This window comes from Pholis gunnellus (assembly GCF_910591455.1).
Source record: "Pholis gunnellus genome assembly, chromosome: 6".
NCBI classification, from domain to species: domain Eukaryota; kingdom Metazoa; phylum Chordata; class Actinopteri; order Perciformes; family Pholidae; genus Pholis; species Pholis gunnellus.
In genome coordinates, this window is record NC_136532.1 from 5,185,149 (window position 1) to 5,203,648 (window position 18,500).

The 18,500-nt window shown below is 38.9% G+C and overlaps 2 protein-coding genes across 2 annotated transcripts; both read right to left on the bottom strand.

Moving 5' to 3' along the window:
• Positions 1-1,937: 1,937 nt before the first annotated feature.
• On the bottom strand, positions 1,938-10,890 carry LOC306697218 (proepiregulin-like). The gene is made up of 5 exons (XM_079160998.1): positions 10,710-10,890; positions 6,338-6,421; positions 5,107-5,233; positions 4,869-5,015; positions 1,938-2,965 (listed from the first exon to the last, which is right to left on the bottom strand). The coding sequence occupies exons 1-5, from the start codon at positions 10,747-10,749 to the stop codon at positions 2,899-2,901; spliced, it is 465 nt and encodes a 154-aa protein (XP_079017124.1). The 5' UTR covers positions 10,750-10,890; the 3' UTR covers positions 1,938-2,898.
• A 4,147-nt stretch (positions 10,891-15,037) lies between these two features.
• Positions 15,038-16,694, bottom strand: LOC306697226 (epigen-like). The gene is made up of 5 exons (XM_079161009.1): positions 16,619-16,694; positions 16,243-16,374; positions 15,893-16,013; positions 15,595-15,747; positions 15,038-15,444 (listed from the first exon to the last, which is right to left on the bottom strand). Exons 1-5 carry the CDS (start codon positions 16,650-16,652, stop codon positions 15,402-15,404), a joined length of 483 nt encoding a protein of 160 aa, XP_079017135.1. The 5' UTR covers positions 16,653-16,694; the 3' UTR covers positions 15,038-15,401.
• Between the last annotated feature and the right edge of the window lie 1,806 nt (positions 16,695-18,500).

Sequence of the window (18,500 nt, forward strand, 5' to 3'; positions counted from 1 at the left end):
TTGTCCCTTTAAACACAAAGTACAGTTTGGGCTGATGGGACTGTCAAAACCAAAATACTGGACAAAATTACATTTTGACATGACGGTGCTTGAATAAATGTCTGGGCTTCGTTAGGATTCCTCCTCTGGGAACCATCAATGTCTGTACAAATTGTGTGCCAATTGTTGTCGTAGATGGTGGGATATTTCACGGGATAAATTCTTTATTTCACTTGAAATAATTCATCCAGTTCAATTAGAAATCTGACAATAAATATTGTTGAGATATTAATCAATTGAATTTCTTGATTTCATTTAACAGTCGGTTGTTGACGACATACAGACATTGACACAACTTCAAAATACATCGGACCAAATCGCAGCAAAAGGTACACATTACTGTGATGCTCCTGACCTTTGCATGAGAAAATTCTCTCTGAATGGACCTCGTTGAATTTTAATTGGATACCCTTGATATAAAGGATCGCCAATGTGCTTGTACTGTAGGAGGGTTTGTTCTGCCTGACGCATGCTGCAGCCTGGCGTACACTTTTCTTTTGCTGTGTATTGGTTTTGTCTATAGTATTGCTGTCCGTTTGTCTATGAATTTTAATTCCATTGCCATTTGATATTTTGTTATTTTAGGCTGCCTTGAAACATCTGGCCGGTGACGGCAGATAGAAATGAGCCTCTCTGGCTAACTCTGGCTCACTTACAGTTCTACTGTTGATTGGTGGGCATTGTCCCTGCTAAATAAATAAATAAATAATGTCAATAGAAATCATCCTCTGGGGATCACGAATGTCAGTAAGTCATGGAAGTAGCTGTTGAGATAATTGGGCCTGGACCAAAGTAGTGGACCAACAGACCTACATCACAGCACCACCCCTCGAAGCACGCTGCTAACGTGGCTTACAATATAACAGTGGAAATATAACACGAACCAGCCTTGAGCTGCAAAAACAAATGGTACACGTGGAACTTTTTGTTTTCGTAAATGACACACAAGGATGCAGCTTAACGTGGCTTCCACCAACCACGTTACTCATCGCATGAGCAACATACTATTACTTATGCAATAATTAGGTAACACCAGGTACACAGAACGAGCACCGTGTGGAGATTAGTGCAGCAGTTCCTGAATTTTGGACATGTTTATCCACAGGTTCTATATATAGAACAAAATGTAAGCCACCGAGTGGGTGTGTTTGTGGGTCTTTGTGTGTGTGAGTGCATGCTTATGTGTTTTTAAGTATGTCTTAAGTTAAGTGAGTTAATGTTTATGTGTGACCGATGCAGTTCGTTAGCATACAGAACATCTAAAGCTGCTCCAGTCAGGTGTTAAAAATGGCTCATTGGCTCCGGTTGAAGCACTAATGAGGGTCCAGAGAGTAGAACGGTGTTAGAGATTAACTCCACACCGGACACTGCATTCAGTAGGTCAGACCATGACGGCCTGTACAAACATAATTACTGCTTTGCAGTATTTAAGTGTCGAGTGGCCTTGCTATCAAATATTTCTCATGTTTAAACTGTAGTAAAATCATTTCAACGTCCTTAGAAATTCTTTGCAGTAAATACCAAAGGGTAAGAGCGAAACTTATTTTATAAATCTTAACACTGAACAAGTTAAGAATTTGTTAACGCAATTCTCAGTTACGTTTTTTTTAATTGAAGGATGACTCACACGTCCATTCAGTACCAGGTGCCTGGAACTGTCAATCAAACACAGCTGCTACTCATTTCATTAATTACACCCGTGATGTTGTCTCTTGTGGTCGTTTTTAGGATACATGAAGCTCCACATTGAGTTTTACAGAATATACACACTGTCCAGCAGTAACCTACATTTGGAAACTTCATTATTTGGCAGATGATTCACTTTTCCTTACCTACATTTTGAAGGGGCCAAAACACCTATGTACATGGTATTGAAATAAAGGAGAGTACAAGCTGCGAATAGGAACATATTAACTTTATAGTTTTTATAGTTCATTGTACAGCTAATAGTGCCATTGCAAACATATCATTTGGTGTAAAAAAAAAAAACGATAACAAAAAGAGGAGAGACATTTTCTTTCAAGAGAACTATTGATCACATAGAAGAAAAATGTCAACACTGTAAGAAGAATGTGAAGACTCTCCGCTGTGCCCTTCAGACAACAATGTCTCGTGAAGTGAGACCAAAGTCAATGAAACGGAGCAAAGAAAAAAATTGAAATTCATTTTTGTAGCAGTAACAGCTTCCATAACAAAACAAGATTCCAGTGTATACTTTAATACGTTATAATAAATTATCAAAACCAGAATACTTTCTGATGAAACAAAGTTACAAATAATAAAACACATAATTGTTACACTCAGTGGCCAGTTTAATGACAGACGGGTAAATAGCTTTGATAATGATCGTTATAATGTCCGTTAGCTAAGCTGTGGCTTGTTGCCGTAGAAGTTAAAGGAGTACATGAGTAGGTTCACCTCTTGTTCTACAGACCTAAATGTCTAAAAGCATGGATCTCTACGATGGGTGTTCAGACCCCCTCGTATGTTCTTTAGACTTTCACATCCTTCCATGAATTTTCCATGACCCCCCTCATCATTGTCACCCACCGAAACCGCCTTTGTGCGTCTCACCATTCATCTTTTCAAACATGAGGGCAGCAGGTGCTGAAACACGAACCAGTGCGGCTGTAACAACAGCACACAAAGCTGCATTTCGTGTTTAATATAACTCTTTGTGTCGACCTGCCTGCTCGATGAAGCGATCCAATGCCGTGTGACATCCACTAAACCGGCCACTGAGTGTAAGCTCGTCAGGTGACGTCATGGTACTTTATGTTGACATTTTTTCTTGTAGGGAACTGGGGACATCGTGGTTTGCATTTTCCAGCGGCGGATGCAGTGAGTGTGTGTGGCACTCTAAGCTGTCTGGACTCCTTTGTAACCTTGCCGCTTCTGCTGACGTGGGAATTTGTTTTTCTTGTACCTGTAAAAAAAAATAACACAGAATATATTTGGTTTAAAAAAGGTGCAAACCAAGTTAATATCTCTGTATTCTTGGGAAAACATGATTAAATATGTGAGTGTCTGTCCCATGTACAGGATTATATACAGTGGGTACGGAAAGTATTCAGACCCCTTTACATTTTTTACTCTTTGTTTCATTGCAGCCATTTGCTAAAATCAAAAAAGTTCATTTTATTTCTCATTAATGTACACTCAGCACCCCATCTTGACAGAAAAAAACAGAAATGTAGAAATTTTTGCAAATTTCTTAAAAAAGAAAAACTGAAATATCACATGGTCATAAGTATTCAGCCCCTTTGCTCAGTATTGAGTAGAAGCACCCTTTTGAGATGAATATATTTCACATACTCATGCTTTTATTATATTCACATTCTCTCTTCTTTTATTGTTTCTGCGCGCTTCGTAAAGGGTAAATAATGCTTAATTTAGTAATTGTAATGTTATATTCTGTTTTTAGGTTGACTTTGTGGACTACAGATTAAAACATAGCCTCTCTGCTTACTGTAGCACATTTACAGGAATGTTTTATTAATGTGCACTGTCCCTCCCCAGTTGAAATGTTCAGAGACATGTCTTTGAGGCCGTAGTCACCGCCTGTGCTTTGACTTGTCTCTGCATGAAACAGGATGTTGGAGCAGACTTTACGTCACGAGGGGCTCGATTTGAAACACAAGCTACACCTGTTTAACACGATGACAAGCGGAGTCTGAGTCACCCTCAAAATGTAATGGTTTTGTTTGCATGCACCTGTAACAAAATGCATCAGCATGAAGAGAAGGGTTTCAGCTTATGGATATTTGTTTTGGTGTGTACACCATGTAAATTGTTAGATTTAGAGTAGACTCCAGCAATTTGTTAAATGTAGTGCAATAAAAAGTACTATCATTTAAAAATATATATATATATATGGCTACTTCGAGGGCAGCATTACATACACTGACACTTGTTATCAAAAAGTTGCTTGTTTACACATGTAACATTAATCGTGTTACTCCCCAACTGTCTAATGTAAGTCCAATATGAAATCTCTTTTTGCTCTGTTTTTGGTCTCCACCCACCAACTCCTGAGGGAAATATCTCTTTAGCTGCTAAACGCGGCACCGTGTCCATTAGCTAGTCGCTAACTACATCCGTCAGCAGTTTGCTTCTTGCCAGTATAGTGTACCGAGGGTTTTTAAGAGTTTTTTCGCTAAACACTGCTGCCTATTGCCGCCTAAAACGGCACCGCAAGAGCCGAGAGAATTAACGAAAACTGTAAAGTTGTGAGCCAAGAAAAAACCCAAACAACGAGCTTAAAGAAGCAATAAGGCTGAAGAGAGCTGCAGAGTCAGGTGATAATTACGTCACATAATGTACAGTACTTAACCAAATGTATTTATTTGGTTTTACTAGTTACGATTGAGTTGCACATGAAACACCAGATCCTGTTTTGAGAAACCTGGATATGCTAGCTGGAGCACTGCGTTTCTGATCATTACTGATATCCAAGGACTTTGTGGAGAAACAGCAGAAGGAGCCAACGGTGGCAACAGAGCTAGTGTCCCTGGTCAGCTACATTCCTCATAATAATAATAATAATAACTTTACTTATACAGCACACAAGTCAATAATAACAACAACAGAAAGCTCAGTGAGACTAAAAATAAACTAAGCAATTAATGAAATAAAATAATAAAAGATAAAAATATATATTTTTAAATATATCGGTGTTATATACAAGTATTGACAACGACAAGTCACATCATTATCAACGTTAACAATTAACTGGTTATTACCCTCCTTATAGCTTTCAGAAATAGTCAATTCACATCAAAGATTAATACCATTGCAAACATGAATTCATTCACAAACTAAAGCCGTACCATTTGCAGCAGAAGTACAGAGTTCCGGACAGACCTAGAATCAGCAGAGCCACGCAGAAAATGGTGACAATGATCTGCTCTTCTCCCATTGGCTGAACGACGAGCTCCAGTTTGCTACACCTGGGGCCGTAGAAGCCCCTCTCACACCTGCAACACGAAGAGACAGAGAGTCATGCATGATCCCACCTGATGATTACAACTAGCACACACACACACACACACACACACAGGATCTTACTTGCAGTGGTGTTCGTTGAGGTCCACCAGCAGCATGCACTGGCCGGAGTTCATGCAGTAGCTGTCAAACGTGCTCTCACAGTTCTGTGTCGACCTCTTCACCACATGAGGGCGCTCTCCTCCCTGGCCTGAAAGAGCAACAGCAGGACAGCTGATGGGAAAGCTTTTCACAGGAAACTCTGCAGCTGAGGCTTCCAGCATCACTAAATCACTAAATCACTGAAGACAGAAAGAAATGTGTCCGCAGCTATTTTGACGATAGAGCAAGCGTTTAAGTCAAACATTTGATGGTTGCGGGTTCTCAAATGTAATACTTTGTCTTGCAGTACATTATAGTTCGTTCAATGTTTTGGGACTTTTGGTCGGAAATTTGATGACTTTGGTGTGTGCCCCAGGATATTGTGATGGGCATTTTGTCACTGTTTTCTGATATTTTACAGAACAAAGCATTTGTAGTAATCACGAAAATAGTTAACAGATTAATTGACCATGAAAGTAACTGTTACTTACAGCCCTAATTTGTTTATTTTACTCTTACGTCTTCTTTAATTTGTGTTCTTCTATTTAAGTGCTTTATCTTTTTCTCCAGGGTAACTTTGTTTTGAAAGGTGGTGTATAAATAAAGTTTTTTTTAAATCAGGTGGATTTAGACGGAGTATATATATTTTTCATTGTTTTGTGTCTTTTATTCAGAACACTGGATGTGAAATTTTAAACAAATTCTGAGCTGAAATCATTTTCCTTGAAATGAAGGAAGTCTTCACTAGAGCTGCAACTAACGATTATTCTCATTGACAATTAATCTACAAATATTCTTTGTCCATAAATTATAAATTGTGAAAAATCCTCACATTGGAGAATATGTGTTTGGTATTTTACCTTGAAAATAGTCTCAAACAATCAACCTGTTGATCCGAAAATCGTTTCAACTCTCAAAACTCATATTTTTTCAAGTATTTTTCAAGTTAAGGTTTTTTTTTTAAGTTTAAGGTTTTTATACATTTTCAAGTTTAATGTTTTTTTTAGTACACGTATACGTTTTTGTGAAATCCAAAGTGCAGATTGCATAATAATAATAATATCCCATGCTGTATTAGATTACTTGCAGTTCTCCAAATGCAATACAATACTTGGAATTTTGTGTTTGCAATTATATATTTTAAAGACAAATCCCTGCCCATTTAATATACTTGACAAATAAAGGGATGTGTTGCGGTTGTCTGGGTGAATACCTGCTGATAGAGAGGTGCTGTCTGCAGTCTGCAGTCTGGATGAGACGCTCCTGGTGAGAACATACGGCCAGAGCAGCATGAAGCCTGTTGAACAGAATATTGGTCTCATTAGTCACACTGGTTGCAAGGTCATTAGGTCAGTTCTATTGAATTTAACGAGCTCTATGTAGGATATTTTTGTTACCATACCACGTGACATGTGACTTTATCACAGACTGTATATAAGAAGTAGACGTAGTCCCTGTGACGTCACACACTGGTTTGTGGATTACAGTTTTGAAGTCCAAGCTCAGCATTTTGGCCATTGTGATCTTGGTTTTTTTGCAACCAGAAGTGACACAAGAGGGTGGAACTAAGTACAACCGAACGGTGATGAGACATTTTTAGGCGACCAAAATATTGCAATTGACTTTCATGAACTGAAAACACCAGACAACGCTGTGGTACCGACCTGTCAATCACAAGGTAGCCCCGCCTTAAAGCATACCCTGCTTCATGGTCTATTTGACTCTAAATGGATCATAATTTACTAAATGAACATCATGCTGTATTGAAGAAGACTTGAAACTAGAGATTGAGACCATAAACTCATGTTTACAATGTTTACTGAGGGAATAAATCAAGAGACAAGTAGAGTCATTTTCTCATAGACTTCTATACAACCAGAGGAGTCGCCCCCTGATGGACATTAGAGAGAATGCAAGTTTAAAGACACTTACACATTGGCTTCCCTTTTCGGTTTTTATTCAAGATGAGTCATTCATATCTAAGTCTTATCACAAGTGTTTTACCACATTTCCCACACTTTGACCTAATTTCACTTATCATTACAAATTACTGTTGTTGTTCATAAAACCTTTATTTGTCACGCAAACAGAGAACTCTACAGTTGCAAATGTCATTTTCACATAAGATTATTTAGTTTTAAAGATTTGCTGCAATGGAAAATTTGAATTACTTTGAATTTGCATTTGTTAAATGGATATTTTATGTGAGCAAAGGAATTGTAACAGTATGTTGATAATTTAGTCCACAACACCCCAACATGACACTAGCATTTAGAAAATATTCAGAAATCATAACCATGAAGAAAATAACCTTCTATAATAATAATAAGATTCTCTACCAAACCTTGGCAACTATAGGACGTGAAGCTGTGCGGCTGGTGGGGCCTGTATCAGCCTGCACAACTTCATACTGCGCTTCATTCGCAGACGCCCACATTCCTGCAGTTGGAGGGTGAAAAAAACAAACAAACCCATGTACCTGAATGCAAGATGTGTCTGGTTACGACTGGTTATGAAGCTGGTTATACTCGCTATAAAAGCCTGGCCATCAGTCTGTTGTTATGGCTGCAGAGATATTTTCCTCTGTTTTCCACGAGACGACTCAGCCCGGTTGTTGGGTGTCTCTGATTTGGCTGATTGGTGTAAAGTACAGAGTGCACGTGAGCTGGAAGTATCGACAAAGCCACTTCTGTATTATTAATTATATCCCTGTCCAATCAGCCTATTTATATCATTAGTCACTGACTCACTGCGATCCGTCAATGTGTTCCCGATACTCATCCCACCTCATTTACTCACTGTTATTTTGACGAGGATTGCACCTGTATTTTTCCGACGGTTCGCACAATGACGGGGAAATGTGACTCTCGTCTGACACTGAGCGGGATAATACAATAAATCTAGGGTAAAGGTGAGAAGTGCCACAACAAGCTGGCTGTGTATGACCCACATTATCAACAGCAGCAAAAGGAGGAAAGGTTATCAGTGCAGGCAAACTATTATCATGATGGATAACTGGTTAATAACAAGAACTAATGTGTGCCTGCACAGTGGAAGTAAACAAAGACAGGAACAGAAGCATGAAGTTACTACAGAACTCTGAGGTGTTTTCAAAATGAACTTCCATCTTCACAGGAAACCACTCAGATAGGCTTAGGAAAAGATCATTAAATACTTAGTAAGGGTTGAGGAAAAGTTTGTGAAATACTTAGTTATGTTTAGGCAACAAAAACACTTAGTTGGGTTTTGGCGAATATCATGAAATACTTAGGTAAAGGCAACAAAACTACTTAGTTAGGTTTAGGAAAAAATCATGAAATAATTAGTGAAGTTAAGGAAAAGATTGTGGTTTGGGTTCAAATAACCACGGTAGTGCCGTAACTACATTACGCAAATTATGTGACAATTAAATCAACGTTGACTTCTCGTTTCACATGGAGAACGAACAGCTGTTTCCTGGCTGGTTGGCTGACCTATCCGCCTCCCCTCCCACCTGCCCCGCTTGCAGTCTTTATACTTCCTGGCTCACAACTTCGTGGGTAACAGACAAAATAATTTCGTGGAATATCTACGAATTACGGCGCACTCTTTGTCGTAGGTATAGCTACGAATGCTGGATGAGACCAGCCTGCTCCACTACACTTCAGAGGGAAACCACCACTACGTTTATTTTACCGCTACATTTACCGGTTATTTTGCAGATTATAACATGTTTGGTTTGTGAGCCCTTATGAATAAGTAGTGTCTAGATTATCTCCCCTCTAAAACATCTCAGTGGTTCCTCTTATATATTTGCAAGATGCCCAATGACGTAGAATTTTTTAATATTTCACAAAATAAAACAACTAAGATTTGAGAAAGGTCCAAAACATGAATACAAATGTTTGCAGCAGAGATTTGTTTTTCTTCTTTCCTCTCCTATTAATCTTCTCATGACCCCCTCAGATTCATCTCGCGACCCTTTGGAAGGGCCCGACCCTTAGGTTGGGAACCACCTAAGGGAATAAACCACCAAACTGTAAAGGATCTAAAACTAGCTCAACCTCCACCAGCTACAACTGCATTGATGCATCATTATTAAGAATCTAATAATGTCATAATAACCGAATGAGTACTCTTACTTCGGTACTTAAGTGGGATTTAAAATGCAGGGCTTTCACTAGTAATGGTGACTACTGGGCACTCATCAGTTTATACAAGCTAGAATGTTACATGACTCTTTACAGATAAAAAGGAACGTGAGCAAAAAGCTAATGACAGATTTAATCAGACCGCATGCGTGTGCTTCCTAACAATAAATCTTTGCAGTTTAATTGCCAGCATCTCCCAGCATCCCTCAGGCTCTGAGCCCAGCGCGTGCATCAGCTCATCCACACAGGAATGTCCTTCGCCCCGACTCCAAAAACTTCCACTTGTTTCTGAAGTCACTGAAGAAACAGGCCTCATGTTTGGCGATAACTAATCACTCTACTTTAAGTGATAGAAAAGGAAATTTGATCTTGATCTATGTAAAATACTCACAAAAAAAATGCACCTTAGGTTCAACAGTGAAACTTAAATTTGAGTTAAATTGATGGGTTTTAATTTGCCCTTGGGTCCGTAAATACTGCTGAATTCAAACCCAGTTACATTGCCTCCAATATTAAATTATTTTCATGTTTTAAGTCCTCAGAAAGGATTTAACATATAGGGTTAAGAAATGATGACACTTTGGAGATTATATTATTTGACATTAGCTGCATTTTAATGTGGCAGGAGAGGAATTATTATTATAGTAAATGTCCTGCATCCATAACTTCAGATAAATTGCAGAAGCGCTTCCTATTTAAAGTATTAAAAAAAAGTAGTCATTGCACAGCAGGATGGACCCTGATGTACGTTAGTAGATTATTAGTTATTAGCATAATTATTTATTACCATTTAATATAACTGCTTGAGGTCACTTTAAACATTTTAATACACATGTGAGTGTTTTAATATGTCACACTGCTTCACGTCAGCCGATCATATGTTTGGTGGGTCTTGTAACAGCTCAATAAAATATAGTGTAAAAAGAACAATAATTCCCTCTGATATGAGTATAAAATAACATGATGAAAATACTCCAGGTAGAAGTTACAGTAAAACACAGTGGAGTAAAAGTAGCAGTATCACAATGGAAAAACAAAAAACACTCCGATATACGTACAAGTACCGCATTCAAAATCTCACTCAGGTAAAAGTAAAAGTGCATAAGTACCAACAGCTAAATGCGTCACTGAACGTATCAAAAGTAACGTTATTGTATCATTAAAACCGGTTCATTAGTGTTGTTTTACTGTCGTGAATCATTTGTAGTACTTCCTTGACTGCTGGGTGTAGTGACATGAAGTGGAGTTTAAAGTATTAGTACACGGCACAAGTTCTGACAGCGACCTGCTTTTTTATTTCCATCAGTGGTGTTTAATGTCCTTTTTCTCACGCGCTCCCCTTCGCTACATTTTAGCACCGTGTGGTTTAACAGCCCGAACCCACGCAGAGAAACCAGAGACAACACACGTCTTCCTCCCGTTGAACGTTGAACGGTAGAAACCAACAGAACTTACCGATAAGCGAGAGGAGCGCTGAGGGTTTGCTGTTCCCCATGTTCACGGCCGACAGGCAGACAGGTCGATGAGGCTCAGTGGGCGCTTGCAGGCAAGAGTCCTCTGGATTACTGGCACCTTCGATTTGTCAACAAAAAATAAATAATTTAACGATTAGATAAAAAGGCGGCAGGTCGACTCCTCTCCTGGCACACAGACAAACTGGAAACCAATGGGCTCCATCCTGCCGTCTGGGTGTGGTGAAAGACGCCTGTAATTTAGACAATTTCACACTTCAAACTTCAAAGTAGAAAAGACCCTGAAGGCACCATATCAATCAACACAAAGAACGATGATATCATTGATGGGCTCCTTTAAATTCAGATATATGTTTACTCATATTGTGTACTACGACAGATACATATTGGTTCCAGAAGTATTTACACCGTTTACTCAAGAAAAAGTAGTTATTCTACAATGTAAAAATACTCCTTACGAATAAAGCTTAATAGCTTAATAATAATAATAATAATAATAGCTTTTTAGTGCATGTTAGTGCGTTTGAGCGTGGCCGACGGTCTCTACTGCTCTCTACTGCTCTCTAGGCGGGTTACAGCCGATAACACCGTCCTGACCGATGGTGTCGTTAGTGGAAGCGCAGCACCCACCCTCTGGTCCCCCATCAGGTGAACGCAGTTAGCTCTGTCAACACTTTTGCCGTAGTTTGCACTGTTAGCACTATTAGCGCCGTTAGCTGCGAGCCGCCGGCTCAGCCGTCGCCATGTTGAGAGGCAATAGAACTGCTCCCAGTCTCGGAATTTTGTATCAGTTAATGTTAAAATTATCAGCAAAAATAAACGTAGTGGTTATCATGGAGCAAAATGGCAAAAAGTTGTGTTATTATATATTAGCCTAAAGGGTTAATATGTATTATACTGAAGGAGCGTTTTACTGTTGTAGCCGGTCATGGTGGAGATGCATTATATACTGCTGGTTAGTTTACAGTAACCTGTTGCAATGCATTAGATTTAACAAACTGTTTTGTTTGAAAGATCTTAATCTATTAGCCTCAGTAACGAGGAAAAACAGCTGAAAAACAAGTGTAGGGCAGTAAAAAAACAGCACAATATTTCTGTCTATGAGTATAACATCAAATAAATCTCAGTACAAGTACATTCAAACTTAACCTGAGTGCAGTATTGAGTATATGCAGATACACTCAAAAAAAGGATATTGGCTGGCTGTTACATTTACTATAGTGAAACATGTATTTCGAACGAAATGCATTCATGTTTCCAATGTGAACGTGATTCAGTCATGTAGGATTTGCATGAACTTCAAAAACGTAACATTTATTAGATCCATTCATGTTGCGATAAACTGAGACAATCGAGTATCTAGGGATGACCGCGAAAATCAAGGCAAAGGTAGTCTATGTCAGAAGAAGATTGAGAAGATAAACGGTTGGCTTGCACATGTAAAAGGTAAGCAGAAATCCATCATCCGTCTAAATGCAAAAAATAATGATATGTGCATAAATGTCTTCAGCTCTTAGCTAACTAGCTTGTTGTTCTGTTGAGGCTATTTGTTATCTAGTGTTATTTTCGACCAAACCAACAGTCCCCATGTGCATGGCTAGCTATGTCGCGTTAGCGTTAGCTAACGTTAAGTTGTCTCCTTTTTGGAAATCTGACACATAACTTGCCAATGTGAACGGTGAGCTATTGTTAATGACGAGGTAACGTGTTAGCGACATATTCGAAGGTGTTCACGACTAGCTAAAGTTGACGAAGAAACTAATGTTAATGACGTTAGCATACTTCTTGTAGAGTTAAATTAGCGCTAACGTTAGCACGCTGACGTTTCCTAGCTAAACTCCTGAATTTAAATGAAAATAAATTACTAAGCACACGTTTCGTTTGGTAGGGGTAATACTACCGTCATTTACCTTTAATACTGGAATATAGGATATAAATTAGCTAGTCCGGACAAGGCCAATAACTTTCGCGCTATGTTGCACACTTTGGAACCGAGATATCTCAACGTTTTTTACGGACAGCGACACTCTCTCTCTCTACAACCAACCCCAGCTAAAGTCATGGAGTAGCGTTACCTGAGGAAAGCGGGTACGATAGTAGTAATGAGCTATGTGTGGACATCCTTTACCACAGAATCTAGAGTCACCGTAACAGTGCACTTTATCACTGTAAATATTGTTTTACCATATGTTCCAGAAAGAGTTATTTTTGTACGACAGATGAATGCCCATTGTCTATAACAGGGGAATTTGTTTGAGGAGCTACAGGCCCGATTTTATTTATTTTCCGATTGGTTCTCTTTCCAATGATAGGAGAGATGTGTTAACTTGAGGGTAACATTTCTATTTGTTAATAATATTGAATTGATAAAAGATAATTGAAGTAAATGTGTCTTTATTTTTTACATGATGAATCTTAACAAATATGCTGTGTTTTTACAATCGAAACTTGTGCCTTCAAATATAATTTATTTTCACTTCAATGCACTAGTTTAGCTAGTGAATGTTAGCTACTTTCCTTAACAATAATGATTTCATCAAGATAACTTAATAACCTAAACGTCATGGATATTAATTGATTGTTCTATCTGACTTTATTACAGCTAATTCTGACTGCAAAAGTGTCCTGTGTCTGCTATCCCCCAAAGAGTGTCCTGGTCAACCTCACTGACCTGCCAGGCATGAAACAGCAAAGTTGCAGTAAATGCCCTAACACACAAACCAAATGGCAAATGCAGTCCTGCCTCCTCTCAGAAGTACAGAAAAGAAACAATGCGGACAAGGTGGCGACGATGATGGAGAAGACCTTTGCACACAGAAGGCAAGTGGTAGTTCAAGAGGCACCCATGATAGCGGCTTTCAAAACAAGGTGGCCAGCTCTCTTCCATGTGTGTGAGGTAAGTGAAGGAACACCCCCTTTTTACTTCGTTAGTCCAACCTATTTTACTTAGGCCAGATTAAATTAATTAATTTGGGTTGGTCCACCTTAATTGACTATTGTATTTTTTACTAATGTAGATTTAGTCAAACCAACCCTATTAAGGTGAGTTGGACACAACCCAAGTAAATGCGTTGAACCAACCCTAATAAATTAAGTTGATCCTACTCAAGTGCTTCAAGTTGGATCAACATAATTATTTTATGCTTAAAGAAAGCATTATAATCATGTGGAAATCCTTTCCATGATTTTATTAAGTTAGTTGAAAGCGTCGTTTTTTTGAGTGTACTTTCTACCTCTTCCCAGTGGTTCTCAAACTTTTTCTGGGAAATGCTGGCAGTTGACCCCCCCACCCCAAAAATAAAAAAAACTACGGATCTACACGATTCACGTGGATGATATATTTTGATTCAAAACGGCGAATTTCGCCGAAAAGCGACAAGTTTGCAGGTATGAATAAAATTCTGCATTTCCCCTTGGGCCCCACCTGCAATACCGCTGCACCCCACTAGAGGGGCGCGCCCCACAGTTTGAGAACCACTGCCCTACACCTATGATTTGGAAAAATTCAACCTAATCATAGGCTACCTACACCTATTATAGCATAAGGTAAGCATATTCAAGTACATACCTCTCTTTCGTTAAAAAATATTTCACTATTAAGTATCTTATAAACACACTGGACTTCTCAAATCTAAAGAATTGAAATGACCCTGAGTTTCATGGCTTACTGTTCAAACTGGTATTTCTGGTACTGGGTATACTGGTGAATGTTAATACATCATTTATTTCTAACAGAAACCCTTTTTGCCATTTGTCTCCTGGCATGGTTACCTATTTGTTCACTGATTTTAACTGTTGGATGTTAACACCTGTGTTTGTGTTCTCTGTACCTTTTTTACATTTGTTTAAACTGATTTTATTCTATTTTCAGTATTTTCATCATTCAATTCAACAAGTTGTATTAGAAGATCAAAATACGTCATGTTATACATGTGTACTGTTTGGTATTTGGCATGCAGCTCTTTTACATGTCAATTTTGTGATACAGTGTGATTAAATTAGCTTTTTTGGGGAGAGTTTTAGGATCAACAGAAGGGTACAGCTTGTCTCTGGATCCATGGGCATTAGCCCCTCAAGGGAGTAATACATTCACATCTAACAGGCACACACCAACTTTTAAATAACAGTTGGCTTCCTACTGTATTTGACCCTTATATGTCACAGGGACATTACATTTGTTTCTATTTATTCATAGATGTTCTCATCCAAAATGGTGCCATAACAAAGAACATGCTTGGGGAGCCTCCCATTTAGACAAAATATCCATCTCCTTAAGTAACAAGTTGATAATGATGTGTGTGTGTGTGTGTGTGTGTGTGTGTGTGTGTGTGTGTGTGTGTGTGTGTGTGTGTGTGTGTGTTTACTCAACTCTTACCCACAAAAATTTCAACGACACGTACATTTTCATAAATGTATTAACACTTTCAATAACTTAATTGCTATAATACAATAAATAATCAGATCAGTTCTCCCTCATTCTTCAAAGGACAGTGAGTCATATCTGTTGAACATAAATAGACGCGGTTTGGTCTTTCCTCCTCCTTAAAAAGTCCAATAAAGATGGTCTCTTAATTGCTTTGCAAATCATTTCCAATGCTGTGATTCATACAGTGTGATGGTTCATGTTTCATAATGACGACGAAGACGATGACAAACATGGGGTCACGTCAACAACTCAGACGGTGCAGCTTTGTTTGAGCGGGGCTGATTTTATACACCTGCAGAAGAAGAAAAAAAACAAACATATGAATTAGAACGTATATTCTTGTATTCTTATTAACAATTCAATGTGAATAGTATATTTCTCCCACTACGTGCCCGTTTTTCCTTTATACAGCTTTGTATGGAGAAAGCCTGCAGATACTCACCTCTTATTAGCAAGGCAGTAAATGATGAAGGCCAGGACAATGACGAGCATGGCGACCCCAAAACTGATGCCAAGCAGTTGCTCCAACTCAGGCGTAGTGTGCGAGCGGGGGTTGAAGAACATGCAGCGATGCCCACTGTAGGAGAACTTGCAGCTGTGGATTATACGCATAAATATGTGAGCGCATTCCAGAGCCGAACACGAACCAACATGTGCATGTGGATGAAAAACTAACAACACATTCAGGATGCACAGTGAGACCATAGGCCAGGCCTAAACACGCCCGAGATAACGCTTACATGCAGGAGGGGTCGTCGCTGTCTTGGGGGTACATGCACTCTCCACCGTTTTCACAGAACGTTTCATGTTCACTTCTGCACGATCCGCGCGAGGGCAGAACCCGAGGTTCCTCCATACTGCCTGCAGAGAGAGAGAGAGAGAGACAGACAGAGACAGAGAGAGAGAGAGAGAGAGAGTAGCTTCATCATCAATTATCAACCTTTTAACTTAAAAGTATGGGGGCCTATTTGTGGCATTTAACTGACTAGAAATTAATCAACTAACAAAAAAGTAAAAATGATGGATGCATGACAAAACAATAGTTTTTCAAATACAAACTGAATGAACAAGAAATAAAAACGGGTCTTACCGTTGATGAGCTGTGTGGTCAGTGATGCGTTCCACAGAGCAGGAGTTGCTGTGGTCGGGAGGGTGTTGGTCAGCATTGCAGATTGCACTGTTGCGGTCAGGAGAAGCAGCGCTGCCATTGCTGAGAGGAGGGCTGGAACACATGGAGGGAAATAAGATTCTTTATTTCACAAATGCTGTGATTCTTTATACTCAAAAAAAAATTGCCTACAATTTGGAGTAACAGTATCCCCTTTTTACTTTGATAGAAAGGGCTACATCACCAAAACATCAAATTGTAATAGTTTTTCCATAAGCAGGGACCTTTCAGTTCATTTAAACAAACTGCAAACTCTCCTAATTTAAATAATTTCAAATGTAATAAACTAGAACCTTACCGTTCTCCGCGTACGTCTGTCTTTGTGTAAACATATTGTCTTCTGCCGGTGTGATGTCTGACGTTCTCAGCCCAACTCCCTCTGTGTGATCATCAACAGGCTTCTGCTGGATTTATATACAGAGCTCCCAACCACAAAAAATGCCGATCAATGAAGCAAAGATTTTTTTTCTTCTTTTTTTTTTAAACGAGAAGTATTTCCTTCCTTTTCTCTGCATGCAGAGGCATGGTCTAAACCGGTTTGATGATGGTGGTCGGGGTACGTGATTGCCTTTTCTTGTAGTCTCTTTGGAAGTTATTTGAACCCACGCAATTCCTTTGGCACACTGGTAGTTTCACTAAAATGCTCTTTTGGCAGTTTTAAATGGTTGCTACATTGACGATTACAGGTGTTGTGAAAGCCTCAATTTCTTCAAAGGGGCTTATTACAGAAGCTATTTTGTTTCTTTTGGCAGCCTCTAGCATTTGGTATGACAGGTGAAGAGAGGATGTATTGATAAAAGAGAGAGAGGCAACAGAAGCTGTAAAGATTAAGTGAAGCATTCTTCAGGAGATGGAAGTCAAAGTTTGGAGTGAACAGTGTAAAGAAGAGGAATTAGCCTCCATTTGGTAGTTGGCCATCTCTTATCTTATTAAAATCTCAGTACCACTTTATATAAAGGGTTTATGAGCGCTAATGAGTAGCTTTATTAATGGTTAATCAGTAATGTTTACATATGTTATAGATCTGTTACACACCATTAATAACAATAACTTTTGGGTTTGACGCTTGCTTTGTGTTTTTTGATCAACAGCTAGTCAAACTCTCAAAGTCATTAAATAAATTCCCCATAGAAATAGAAAACGAGTAGAACCCCGACATTCCCATTCAAACCAACGTAGCAGGATTGTCCGAGCGACGGCCATTTTTATGCGTGCCGTTGTCATTGCAACCGTTGTAGTGGGCTCAATTCCGTATAAACAAAACCGACTCACGGTGAGTCGCTGGCTAGTTAGCTAGCTTGCTATTTACGCCATGCTTTAATGCTACACTGGTTACAGAAAATGAGCTGTGCTGGCGGGTCTGACGGTCCTGCCGCCTCACTCCCCGCCGCTGTGGAGAAGGACAAGCTACCGAGCTAACTAGCCGGCCTTCCCGTCCGCTCTCCTCCCAGCGAGCTGTACACTGTTATGCCTTGTCAGCATAACAACCAACGATTATCTTCTTTTGTACCATTCAAATGACTACGGAAAACATCTGTGGAAGATGAAATAAGTCAGTTAAATATGACTCAAATTGTTATTTCCCAGGGAGCTCACAATAGCTCAGAACATCAGATCTACTAAGCCCAAAAGTTGTTTCTGAATTTTCATAACTAATATATAAAGCACTAAAGTGTTTATTACTCGTTTGTAAAATCATTGATTACAGCTAATAAACCCTTTTGGCAAGGGTGCCTTACTAGAAAGTGGAACCCTAATCTCCTTCAAGAATAACAACGTGACTCATTTTCACTTTTTCATTCTGTGATTTTATCATCCGGTGTTGACAAGGCTTTTTACAAGGAATAACTGTGTGATGCATAACATTCTTTATGCAGAGAAATCCCTTAATTAATATGATAATCTCTCTTTCTCTACAGTGTCGACTGTCTAAAAAAGGCATCTGTAAATCAGACAGAGATCATAGTACTGGCGCAGCATTGTTTTTCATTTAATATTCCTTTTCCAGAGAATCTGGAATGTTCAACAATGAACCAAAACAACTTCAGTAGAAAAAATATTAATCTAAATTCTTAAAAAGTGAACTCTGAAATTAATAAATTAAATAAATAATAACATTCAAAGTATAAACAAAGTACATATCAAGTAAGTTTCCCAGCAGGTATGAAGTTTTGAGCCCG

Coding starts and splice junctions, on each gene's coding strand:
- LOC306697218 (XM_079160998.1), bottom strand. CDS start 10,749: ATGGGGAACAGCAAACCCTCAGCGCTCCTCTCGCTTATCG. Junction 6,422..10,709: donor AGCGCTCCTCTCGCTTATCG/GTAAGTTCTGTT, acceptor TCTGTTCAACAG/GCTTCATGCTGCTCTGGCCG. Junction 5,016..5,106: donor CTCAACGAACACCACTGCAA/GTAAGATCCTGT, acceptor TTCGTGTTGCAG/GTGTGAGAGGGGCTTCTACG.
- LOC306697226 (XM_079161009.1), bottom strand. CDS start 16,652: ATGTTTACACAAAGACAGACGTACGCGGAGAACG. Junction 16,375..16,618: donor ACAGACGTACGCGGAGAACG/GTAAGGTTCTAG, acceptor CATGTGTTCCAG/CCCTCCTCTCAGCAATGGCA. Junction 15,748..15,892: donor AGCGACGACCCCTCCTGCAT/GTAAGCGTTATC, acceptor TATAATCCACAG/CTGCAAGTTCTCCTACAGTG.